Source organism: Eptatretus burgeri, chromosome 1 (genome assembly GCF_056783735.1).
Source record: "Eptatretus burgeri isolate ZD-2024b chromosome 1, Ebu_testis_v1, whole genome shotgun sequence".
Lineage (NCBI taxonomy): Eukaryota > Metazoa > Chordata > Myxini > Myxiniformes > Myxinidae > Eptatretus > Eptatretus burgeri.
The window spans coordinates 126,667,906-126,680,914 of record NC_140961.1 but is presented as its reverse complement, the minus strand read 5'-3'; the positions used below and the strand labels follow the sequence as shown (position 1 = coordinate 126,680,914).

The 13,009-nt window shown below is 46.3% G+C and overlaps 1 protein-coding gene across 1 annotated transcript in view; it reads right to left on the bottom strand.

Annotated features, from left to right (window-relative positions):
• The window catches only part of LOC147035373 (extracellular calcium-sensing receptor-like), a 69,195-nt gene extending 56,551 nt beyond the window's left edge, over positions 1 to 12,644 (bottom strand). Inside the window, exons 1-5 of the mRNA XM_085867389.1 lie at positions 12,388 to 12,644; positions 11,130 to 11,408; positions 7,499 to 7,772; positions 7,053 to 7,337; positions 6,454 to 6,875 (exon numbers count right to left, since the gene is read on the bottom strand). Of these exons, the coding sequence (XP_085723515.1) occupies positions 6,454 to 6,875; positions 7,053 to 7,337; positions 7,499 to 7,772; positions 11,130 to 11,408; positions 12,388 to 12,633 (1,506 nt within the window). The 5' untranslated portion in view covers positions 12,634 to 12,644. The remainder of the gene's footprint in view (positions 1 to 6,453; positions 6,876 to 7,052; positions 7,338 to 7,498; positions 7,773 to 11,129; positions 11,409 to 12,387) is intronic.
• Positions 12,645 to 13,009: the final 365 nt, after the last annotated feature.

The window sequence follows — 13,009 nt, the reverse complement described above, 5'->3', positions numbered from 1 at the left end:
GGGCGTGTGTGAGAGCGACCGGGTGGGTGACAAAAACCCCGTGTGTGGATGAGACCCCAGGTGTGAGTGCGCCCCCGTGTGTGGAAGTGACCCTGTGTGTGAGTGGTGTGGTGGCAAGTGTGCCGAAGGGCGTGCTCCCCAGCACGCCGTGTGTGGATGAGACACCGCGGGCGAGTGCCCCTGCATGTGTGAGTGCGCCCCCGTGTGTGGAAGTGACCCTGTGTGTGAGTGGTGTGGTGGCAAGTGTGCCGAAGGGCGTGCTCCCCAGCACGCCGTGTGTGGATGAGACACCGCGGGCGAGTGCCCCCGCGTGTGTGAGTGGTATTGTTTGTGTGAGAGAAATGGCACGAGTGAGTGAGCGGCCGAGTGTGAGAGAGACAGCGTGTGTAAGGTCGCTGTGTGTGAGGGAGATGACGGTGGGCATGCGTGAGCACGCAGCCGCGTCTCCCGGGGTGAGTGTAATGGTGAGGTGTGTGAGCGTCGTGACACGCAGGTGTGCGTGGGTGGAATGGCGACGACAACGGCGACCGAGGGACAAAAGCCGAGTAGCGGCTGAAGCTGTTTCGGGGACCGTGCCGGGTTCACCCAGCAGCGAGCGCGAGGTCCGTGCTGTGCAACGCACGAGGCCCCCACGTGCTCGCTTGCGGGAGTGAAGCCCGGTCCGGAAACGCACGTGGTGGATTTGCCGATCCCGCGGACGGACAAAGTTTAGGCAGGATTTCGGATTTGGACCGGGCGGGTTCTCCACGCGGGCGTGTGTGTTAAGCTCCAACGGGCAAAGCACATGTGTTCGCGTGGGGAACCCCTCGAGACGTGAGGCTTGTGTTTTTTTTATGCGTCGGGTGACGTCATGGCTGCATGTATGGTTGGAATCCTGCAGGAGGGTGAATCCCTGCCGGATGGTACCGTCCAAGTGGGACGAGGGACGCGAACAGCTGCCATGACATCACGCCACAGGTGCGCGGCTGTGAATTGCCGCGCTGGTGCGCAGGTTGTGAGTTTCCACGCGGGTGCTGCGCAATAAAAAAAACAAAAAAACAGCAAGCCTCGCTTTCGTGTGAACAAGATTTCCCCGGGCAAGGGGTTTAAGACCCCCTTACTGGGCACAGGATGAAACTAGTTAGGGGGAAGGGTTGGTTGAGCTAGACCGGCTTCATGGGGCAGGGGTAAGTCCTCATGGGGCCTGTGGAATGGATTAGTTAGAGAGATGGTAGCCAGATTTAGGATGGGAAATGATTTTTTTTTATTTTGAGGACATGGACAGACTTGTGAGTGTGTAGTGGGGACGTAGATTAGCTATGTAGTGTTAAATGGAACGTGCTATAGTTTAAGGGACAACGTGGGAGCACGAGTTAGTTAGGGGAGGTGGAGAGAAGGATGGCAAAGTTCAGCGGTGTGTGTGTGTGTGTGCTGAAAAGTTGTGAGGTGAGTACATGTTGGGTGAGTGAGGCCAGCGGGTCTGTGTGTGTGGAGCGAATGGGGAATGCATGGTGCGATGAGTGATTGGGGGGGAGGAGTGACTCCCGCCCAAGGGACCCTGGGGTCAGTGTAGAGTGAGTTAGGGGGTTAGTCAAATTTACAAAATGGAGGTCGTTTTGTTGTTGGTGGGAAAGTAGGCTTGATACCCATTTGGAGGGGTGCAGGAGCCCTGTTGACGGGCTGGGAGCGTGGCTGCGAAAGGTGAGTATCGCTGAGTGGGTACCCCGGGCACCAGGCTAGTCGGCCGTAGTAGGCCAAGGGCCCTTGGGGGGCCGGGATAGCATAGTGGGCACGGGTGCGCCCGCTTGGTGCGGGGGCACCGTAAGCTGCGTGGGCAGTGTTGTGGGCACGGGTGACCCTCGGAAAGGGGCCCGGGAAGCCAGCCTGCCACGAGTGCGTTTCAGGGGAGGTGCCATGGGGGGCACTCCCTGGTGTTAGGGAGCTGGTAGGCTCGGAGGCAGTGTAGTGCCCGGGGGTGCCATCGTAGGAGAATCGGCAGAGGGTCGTGCCTGCCAAGGGGAGCCACGCGTCCCAGCCATGAGACCGTGTGATGGCACGGAAAGAAAATTGGGGGGCGAGGCCCGAAATTTGAGAGGACACCAACACAGGCGACGGGAATCTGGGTTGTTAGAACCAATAGTTTAAGCGAGAGGCGCTTGTTGAAAGCCCCAGGGTAGTTTAAAGGTTAATGGTTAGGGTAGATTAGGAAGTGTACCCCTCCGCACCATCCATCCCCTTGCTCTCGTTGTGAGCCGCTGGACCCACTTTGTGTTATAGATCGCTGAAGTCTGGGGAGGCCATCCTGAGGCTTCGTTGGGCCTCAACACAGGACGCTAGCTTTCCCTTATTCCCCTCCGGGAAGGGAATGTAGGGGTTGGGAGTAGGCTAGGTGACAGGATAGGTTAGCCGAACAAGGACAGTAAAAGGGGTTAGGGGACGATTTATAGTGGGGAAGTAAAAAAGGAAATAAAACAAAAAAAAATAAGTTGGGGCTAAATTGGGCTTGACAAATTAAGGGGGTGGGTATAGACAGTGACAGGCAAAGGCGATAGGTGGGAGGGAGACAGTAGGCAGGTCCGAGCCCGCCTTCTGAGTGGCCAGCACCACCGCACTCCCTCCACCAACCTCCACTGCAAGGCCTGTGCCGGCCAACTTCATCGGCTGGCCGTGTTTTGCTTCAAGGCCTGTGCTGGCCACTTCATCTGCTGGCTGTGTTCCTTCAAGGCCTGTGCCGGCCAGATCGTCTGCCAGCTGTGTTTGCCTGCAATGGCCTTGTTCTGCAGGCTGTGGTTGCCTGCTCACCTTTTCCATGCCATGCCCACTGCCCCTGTTCACCAGGCCCATTCAATATTTGCTTTGCACCCCCCCCCCTGTTCATTGCCATGTGCGCCAGGATCAGAAAGCAACAGCTTGCGAGCTGCAAGAACTGCCCTATTGGCAGCTACAACACGGGCCTGCAGTGGCGGCCCGTGCACCGTGTTTGCGTCCATCCATTCATCCATCCATCCATCCATCCGTTGTGCTCATTGCGTGTGCCACTTGATCTGGCACGGAGACTGTGTTTGTGCAGCCCGTGCACCGTTTTGTTGCTTGCATCAGTGCCCGTTCAGTGTTCTGCAGGGACTGCCTTACGGGCAGCCGCACCAGGAGACTGCGTTTGTGCAGCCCATGCACCGTTGTGGTTCACTGCGTTCAGTTCAAAAGGGAAGGCCTAGGACTGCGTGTGAGCAGCCAGCCACGTTCCCTGCCACCTGCATTGTTTGAGCCAGAGACTGCATGCGAGCAGCCTGGCTCCCTGCTAACTGCTTTCTTTTGGCAGAGTCCATTGATCCTGGGCCATGGTTTAGTGTAAAATTGTAAGTTAAGATGTACTGTAAATATGAGTGCGCCCCCGGCATGCATGTCTTAGCGCCGGCAATTTTATTTAAGTCGTCCTTGTGAGTGGGTTTGTTTAGTTAGATACTCAGCTCTCAGGTTATTTATTTTGGGGACACGAATACCATGAATGTCGCACTCAGGGATCCGTCGGAAAAACGTACTAGGGGAAAACTACACATAATGGCACACGAAAATTTGACGACTCGGGACGAGTCTGTAACAAGAGGAGGGGGTAGTGTTGCGGTTGAGGAAATTTGCAAACCACCATTCAGGTCCCGTAGGTGAGATATCTCTGTAAGTGCATGTGTAGTGAGCCCCAAACCCGTTGTTTAGAGGGAATAAATGTGATTCATTCGGGCTGCGACCCTTTAAGATTGCCGTTTTTACGTTCTATCTTTATTTTGAACCAAACACGTCTCAAGCGCCATCACACAACAACCACCAACCGCAACACCACTTCACAACAACAACAACGCCAACAGCCACAATCCCTACCTTCACAACTCCCTCCCGCAAACATCGCATCACCGCCATTCCAAATGTCGCCATGGCCATGGACCACCACTTTAAACCCTCCAACACCTTCGCCTCTCCTTCTGCGGCCATTCCCGCACCGCTTGTGGGCACTGAGCGTCAGGCTGTCCTGGCCTCGTGCGGGACGCGCGCCGAGCCGCGGGTGCAAATAGCAGCCTTTCCGAGGAGAAGTCGGATCAGGAATGATACACGCCCACTTCTGATCCGTCCAATCAGCAAGCGCAGGGCGGTTTGGCCCCGCCTCCAGGCGCGTCAGAGTAGAATCGATATATGCAAATTCGAGGATCGGGGGAGACTCACGCCCCTTTTTCTCCATCCAATGGGCGAGCGTGGCTCCACCACCGAGCTCGTTCTGATCCAGAAATTTGCATATGGGTTCTCCTGCCGGACTATAAAGCGCCGAGCGCAGGGCGAATTTCGTCAGTTTGAGTTGGAGAAGGGTTGGAGGCAGTCGGCTGAGGAGAATCGGGTCTGGAGAGTGGCAGTCTGTCGGGGTTCGGAGTCTGTCGGGGAGCTGCAGAGAGGGGAAGCCTGAAGCCTGGAGCGCGGTCGAGGTGGTTTGCTGCAGTCGGCTGAGGAGAATTGGGGAGGAGGTCGAATAGCTCGGGTCCAAGGCAAGTAAGACGGCGGTCGGCGACGAGGTTGCAGTGGAGTCACTCGTCGCGGGACCCAAGCAAGCCAGCTATCCTCTTTCCCCAGAGCATCAACAATTCCCCCCTTTTTTCGCCCCCCGCGCTGAGATAGTGTGAAAAGGGGGCCCCGTTCCCACCCGACTCCAAGCAGTGCCAACGAAACCCGCGAGGGAGCGCGGAGTCGGGGCACCGCTGCCACATTTGCGGCTCATCAAAAGACACGGGTAGGATCCACCCGGTCTCGCGGCCCACAGGCCCTGTCTGCCCCCTTGTCTTTGAGGGTGGCCCTTTTCTTTTGCTTTTGAGTAAATGTGTTGTCGGCGCCGTCTGTAAAGTAAAACTGTGTAAGTGTTGCCGTGTGCTCGCGTAGTCGGTAGTAGATCTGCATTGTTGTGTTTCTTTTGTAACATCTGCTTTTGGTGCATAATTGTTGTAATTGTATATGTGTGCTCTCCGTGTGCCGCGGAATAAATGTGCCTCATGTTGAACTGTTTTTCCCGTTTCGCTTCGTCTTTTCTTTAATTGAATCTCCATCTTGCTTCACGTAAAGGTTGGTAGTGGGCTTAATACGCCCGATAATTAATCGGAACCGTCGTGGTCGACGATAGCACCGCTCGGTTATCCCGGTGGTACGGAACGGGTCGCTTCAGTGGCCCGTGTCCGGAGTCGACCTGCGGCGAGGTGCGATCGCCCGGTCTACCCTCCGTGTGGGTACTTAGGTAGGTCGAATTTGGCGAACAACCCTATCCCACGCGGGGAGCCGATTGGCATGATCATGGTGAGGCCGAAAGGCCCACGCGTGACTAGTTCCCGGCGTTAGTCCGAGAGGGTCACGACAGAATTGTCCGTCCGGTGGGCGACTTGCCGCGATTCGAGTTACGTGGCCGTTTGCATGCCGGCGGGCGCGAATTCGCAACAATATATATATATATATATATATATATATATATATATATATATATATATATATATATATATATATATATATATATATATATATATATATATATGTTTATATATTGTTATATATGTTATATATATATTTATATATGTTATATATATATATATTTTGTTACGGATTTCAGAATCTGATTCAACGAATATATTCCAACGTCCAGGTCCTCAGATAGTTATTTCCCTCAATGCATGTCCAGGAGAGACCCATCCCCATGTCCTGTGGGATTCTAAATCTGATGCGTTGAGAAGGGTAAAGAATAGATCCCCTCTCTTATGGGAAGCTTTTTCTCTTTACGACAGACACATTCATGCACGTGAGATAGCCGTTTGTTTTACCGACGCCCGCCTTTTTCCCTCGACGTTTGGACACCCCGTTCTGCGGCTCTATGGACGCCAACTGCTTTTTGTTCATGTTGGGCTGAACAGTGAGGTAATAATTGTTGTTGAGAGTTTTATGAGCGCTTCACGTTTGTGCTCAGTAATTCTGACAAATGGCTGCTTTTTGCTCGCCCAGCACCACAGGCATGGCCTCGTAAGCGAGAACTAACCGCGGGACATGCGGGTTGCCACGTTAAGAGTGCGCAAGTGGGGCGGGGTGGATTTTGGGGGGGAGTCTGCTGCACCTCGAACGGTAAGTAAATACAATTGTGCATTGAGAGCTTGAAACTCGCTTGATGTGATCAATCCACCAGAAATGGTAACACGCGAAGTGATGTAACCCTGCCAGGATTGGCAGTACCAATCGGTGTTCATGGTTTCTTCACAACCCACTGGATGCATGGAGTTATCTGTGCGCGACAGCCTCAGGACTGGGCATACGGGAGGGACCCAACTGAGTCCTCTTGTGAGAAGCCTCATACCCCGGATCCATTACAATATTTAAATAACATTACATTTCAAGCAAGTCAAATATTATTGGATAAAGAAAATTATATATAGGAGAATAAAAACCTCAATTTCATTGAACACTCACCTGCCAAGGTTTGAAGTCATGAATGCTTGGACAAGTGTTGTTTATAAAGAGGCTCGAACTTGGTAAACACTCGGACAAATTTTGTAAGGCATGTGCGAAACTGTACACAGCCAGGTACACATTATAAGTAACCCTAATCTGGGAAACATCTGTAAAACTGCCATTTTCACGATCCAATTTTTCAACACCAGTACAGGCTGTTCTTGCATTGTCATCCGTATTCCAAGTGCAATTGAATTGGGTTTCCCAAAAATTGTGAATGAAACTTTTGATTTCACTTGGATATGATTCAGGTGAAAGGGGCATATTAGAATTACTGTCTTTCTTTAAATTTCTCTTCTTTGTCCTCAGAGTTGATTCAGTTATATAATTCTTTCTTGGTTTGATAAAAATGGCTCTTGATGTTGAAATGTTTTGTTTAACTGAATTTTCACACGTATACTTTGAAGTACATGTGTTCAATAAAGTAAATGTGCTGAAGCTTGCAATTGTGGAATTCAATAAAACATTTCTGCAATATAATAAAAGAAGTTGTTTTGATGCAAGGCCTGTTTGGACTCCTGCAAAGTCATTCCTTTCTGTTTTTAATTGGGCTGCACCTCTGTGACCATTGTCTGCCTTTATATTGCGTTGAGGTCTGAGGTGCATCAGTAATTCTTGAAATCCAGGAATTATCCCTCTGCGTAAAGCAAACCCAATTGTCCCACGAAAAATGTGACTGAACTTCGGAATGGCAATTAGTGATGATGATACCCAAGCTTCACTAGCCATCCAGGTTTTACCTGTCACATTATGTTTCAACAGCTCCACTGTCAACCCCAACAAATTTGTATCTGCTGCAAAAACTAAGATGATTGTGGCTTTTGTTTCTTCTATCAATGTACCTGCAAAAACGTGACATTGTTTCCGATGACATAAAGGTTTCAGTGATAGTTCTGGTTATATTTTAGTTTGATTATGGTTTTCTTCTCTCACTCTTCCATTACTTTTTTTTAAAGAACGAATTAGAAATTTCTAAAGATGATGGCAAAGCATGTTTTCTTACCAAGACCCTTATCGTTGGAAATGTTATTTTCTTCAGTGAGCATCTTGCGAAAAGCAATGCATATTCCTGTTTCTTCAGCTTCATACATAAAATGATCAATTCCTTGCTTTCCATAGTCCCTGTTTACTTCTAAGGTGCCCATGTATAGCCATCCAAAGTAAGTCACCAACTGGGCAAAAGCAATGGATTGGAAAGCATCACTGGGAGTTGTACGCAGAAAAGACGGAAACTCCTTTTTATCACTCAGACATTTGCACGATGCAAAGTGACTTATCTGAATGAAGATATCGAAGTTACACTGAATGAAAAATGCGGAGTTACATTCATACTTTTCTTCCAAAGATTATTCCAAATTCTCGTTTTGTATTTTTAATTAATTTTCTGAAATTTGTAGAATTTGTTTTTCATTTGGAAGTTGTGGGTTACGATGTCTAAATAGAGATGGAAAAAGTCAAATTTAGTGCAGTTTAATGCCAGCTGATAAGGTAACATGAGGTGAAAAATTTTAAAGGGGGTGTAGATTTTCTGTAGGCACTGTAAAAAAAATATATGTATATATACACTCCTCCTCCTCCTCCTCCTCTTCCTTAATATACAGCATATGGCTGCGGGTAGCATCACTGGCTGAGGGCACAGCTATGCCTCTGATGCTGTGCCCCTATACCAGTGGACTGGTCCTCATTTTGCCGACATCTGAAGGTTCACAGGCTGAATAAACCCCACCTGGTGTTAATTCAATGGTAAAACCAGGGGCTCAAACTCAGGACTCTGAGATCCCGAGCCAGCCACCCTCACCGCTAAGCCAAGACCAGGCTTCCAAATATACACTACAAGAGGGACTCTGGCCACAAGCATCATGCGTGGGACAGATTCATATATTCTGAGTGCAGAGGAGACAAGTGATACTACCGTAAGGTGAGTGACAGCCTACATAATGCAACTTGGAACCCTCATGAGGAATAGGAGAAGAAACTTTTCTATAACTTGAAACAGAATCTCAAATATTTCTGGCATTATTTCAACACAAAAGTAAAGACCAAAAAGAAAAGCATCGGTTCTTTGAAGCTGGGGGACAGAATGGAAGTGATTGATAGATAAAGCTGAAGCATTCAACAAATTCTTCAGTCATGTGTTCACCAATGAAGGCTTCAATTGTGTGCCTCTGCTGATTGGCAGTTCAACCAGGCAAACCGAGAAAACATGACGATCACATGAACTATCATTGTTATCTCCCAGAGTGAGGCTGAGTCTTTGGGCCTCTCACTCTCTCACCGCAGGGAGGTCGGTAGTCTTTCTGTCTTCTACCGTCTCCTCTCTGCTCTGTCTCACCCCCTCCCCCCCCCCCCCGCTCTGTCTTCAATATGTCCCCTCCATATTTCCGCAAGGCGCTCAAGGTCCGCCAGCAAACCCCTTCTGGTAAAACTACCAAAATCATGGATCACTGCTCACCTTCACTCTTTCATTCCTCGTTTTTTCCTGCGTTTGGAATAAACTCCCACACTCTCTTCAATCCCATTGTTCCCTCCATGCTTTCAAACAGCTGTTGACCACCATCTCATGTCTTCCCCCATCCAAATCCTCGATCTTTTCTACCCACATTAATCCACCCCAAATCCACCTTCAAATTCCCTGCTTTCCTTCCTGAAAGTCCATGTAATGTCAATCTTGTGTACCCCATGTTCCCCGCCCCAACCCTCTCCCTTCCACAGATCTCCTCATGTCTCTGTTCCCCACTGTTTTGTCCTTCCCTCTCCCACCCCTCTTGTCTCATGGTAAATCTCACAACTTTTATTAGATGTATTTATATGTTCAAAATCGAACTTGGAGGTTTGCCCAGCTGCATTTTCAATGGTTAACCCATAAACTTGATAAATCAAAAATGGCTGTCACCAATACATGAAAAATTCATTTTTTTCATATCTTTCATGCCAAACATGGCAAGAACATAAATAAAACATGTTTGTATCTTTTTAGGTTCAAGGAATCCATTGAGACCATTATTTAGACCCCAATATGTTAAGAAATCAAGATGGCCACCACATTAGGGCAAATTTTATCACTGACTGACTTTAAATGAGTGACTTAACTTTACCATAATACATGGTTCAAATGTGGGATATACTGACTGTGAATGAACACATCTTTCGTTATATTTTGTCATTGATCAATGTAGAAGAGGGGTGCAGTTACCAAATGAGTTTCATAATGAATGGGAAATCATAACTGAATTTTTGCATATCAATAAAGCAGAAACGGCTGGCAAGACTTTGTTAATTTATAAACTGCTTAAATCAAATATCAACACATGCATGATACATATCTTATAATGTTCATTACAGCCTGTTACAAGCTGTAATGCTTCAAAACATGCACCAGATTAAACACAGAATCCAGCTTGGAAGAAGTCAACTCCAAAATAAGGTTCTGTTTATTGTGTCTTGCAAACATGACATGAGACAGTGACAATAACGATCATGACAACTCCCTTTTCTTTTACAAAATAACTAGATATAAAATCAACAATCTAAATCATACTTTATGATCAACTGAGAACGATCATGTGCCTGTATAATGGCATTCTTAAAATTTCAGTGCCTTCAGCAACTCAATGTTCAATTGACCTTGTCATATTTTAGAATAGACCTTTGATCCGATATGTGAATATAAACTTGAAAATTTAAGTTAAACACAGACTAGACAGTTGAAAAGACTTAACTGATAACATTGATTAAAACTGCAAATGTTCTGGTTTACTTCTATAATTATTACTTGATCAGATGCCTAATAAGAGTGTGGTTAGAGGTTACCAGCACTTGACCAACTGGTGGAGCATGGTCCTCAGCACCAGCTCTTATGATCAAATTGTATGCTTTTCCAGATGGGTGGCATTGATTCTGTTTGGGTTGTAACGGATTTTGGTTTGGCTATCAAACATTACAGAAATATAAGTTTCTAACATCACAAAATATAAACTTTTATATGTCCACAATTATATTATAATGTTACATTACTACGTGTGTGTGGAGCACTTAGTTTATGTACCATCAGGTAAAATGTTCCGACATTCATCGGCATGCTTGTGGCATTTGCAAGCTTCAATGCATGGGAAGCGCATTTTTCTGCAACTACAGAGCTTACTCAGGCATCCCTTGGTGCATCCACATGGCATGATCTCTGAGCATGCTTTTGGGATAGGTGGTGAGAGAGAGAAGTCTTGGTACTAACTGACCTTGCGATCCCAACCCATATCTCTTACCGTGGGAAGAACTGGAGACGGCATGTGGGCTTGATTCCAGACATTGGCTTGCTAATGGCTTTGCATGATGTGAAATCATGCCACATCAGATGTTGGGGGTAGAGCTTCTTGCACTTGTCCTATGCAGAACAGTTTAACTCGTGCCTTGTCACATGTGTCTGCCTCGGGTACTCCATATAGCTGACAGATGAACTTCTCTGCTGATTTTGAGATTTCTTCAGTTAAGTGGCCCTTTCCCAGATGGCTCAAGGTGCTGTGGTGATGCTGGAAGACATGCCAGGCTGTCTTCTTGTTGTGAACACTGAGTTGGGAAACACTGTCACATCCAGCGATTGCGTGGAAAGCTCACATTTATGCTACTTGGTCGATAGGTACTTGACGATGAATATCATGTACTGGGATATATTTTGGATGTTTTGATGTGCCAGCTTTCATCAGTGGAGTCGCACATCCCATTTTGTCATTGCGAGCGAGCAGCAACACAAGGACATCTGTGTCACGTACTGATACAACCATTGACTCAATATGAGCATGGATAAAGTGCACAATTAGGCATGTATCAGCTTCCTCATGGTTGGCCTCAAGCATAGACAAGTCTAGTGTTGGGTCTGATGACTTGACGATTGCAGCTTCAGTGAATCCACCAGCAACAACCTGACATATTGAGGTCTAAATAATGGTCTCAATGGATTCATTGTACCTAAAAACATACAAACAGATGTTTTATTTATGTTCTTACCATGTTTGGCACCAAAGATATGACAAAAATGAATTTTTCATGTTTTGGTGGTGGCCATTTTGGAGTTATAAAGTTTATGTGTTAACCATTGAAAATACAGCAGGGCAAACCTCCAAGATCAATTTTTAAATTATAAATACATCTCAAAAAATGTTTGCCACCTGTAAACATGAAATGCCTCCACCATTAACATTTTTCTGAAAATTGACCCAGTCAACCTCGTGAGATATGCCGATGTCTGCAACAAGAGGTCAAAATATGACCTTGCCCTTTGTCCCAATGCATAACCTTGACCTACAATCAATTTAAATTAATTCCAACTGATCAAACATGTGTGAAAACCCTAATATAGACATCAACATCATTGATATTGGTCAAGTAGTTCAAGAGATACAATAATTTATGTATTTTCTATAAGCGATGGCGGCCATCTTGTATTTGTCAAGTTTATGGGTTACTCGTTGAAAATACAGCCGGGTAAACCCTCTAGATTGATTTAGAACACATGAATACATCTAAAAAAGGTGTTTCCCAGCCGTTAACATGAAATGCCTCCACCACAAACATTTTCTGAAAATTGACCTAGTCTAATGATATTAAAGGGTACCACTGAACTTCAGAGTATCATGATTAAACTGATTATATAGCAAAAACAACAACAAAACATTTTTTTCTTATGCTCCCGAAGAATAAATATAGATCGTTATTTTGTGAGGATGACTCTTTTATGATATTTCTGTGAAGGATTATTTTATTGTGAAGTTTCCAAGCCTTCTAACGTATTAACGATGAAATGCACATTATGACTGTTCAAGGATTGAAAAAAATGGTATTTAACAAGGTGTGTGAACATTTGTTATCCAGTTTATAAGTTTTAAATGACACAGCAATTACCTGTGGAATAAAAGCGAGTGCTGTCATCCGTGCCATTGCAACTGAGCGTGCAGATGAACTTTCACCAATCACTCCATGTGGTTTGCAGGGAATGTCAATATCATCTTCAGTAATCTCTCCTACAAAGTTTAAAGATGCTTTGATAACTCTGTGTATATTCAGACATGAATCATAGATCACATAACCAAGTGTTATGTTTGGAAGCAGCAAATCATTTTTATTAATTTCCTCAATTGCAAAAATCATGCTCAGGAGATGACGGAACATCATTTTGCTGAAACTGAGATTCCAGTGTTATTTACTGTTATATAAGTTCCATTACATGGAATTAATGCAGAACGAGGCCAGTAGACCATCAAAGCCTGTCCTATGGTTGCTAACACATGACTGTTCGTCCATGCAATATCCTCTTAAAATGCTGTATCAAGGAAGGAAACAGTATATACCATTGTAAAAGTCTTTGGTATTGAGAGGGAAAGTTCTGATGTCATGTGTAATGCTGGCCTATCTTTATGGTCTGGAAATGGTGGCACTGACAGAGAAACAACAACAGGCACTGCAGGTTTGCGAGAACAACTGTCAGGAGGAAGAAGAAGTGAAGAGGGTGAAGAGGACGAAGATA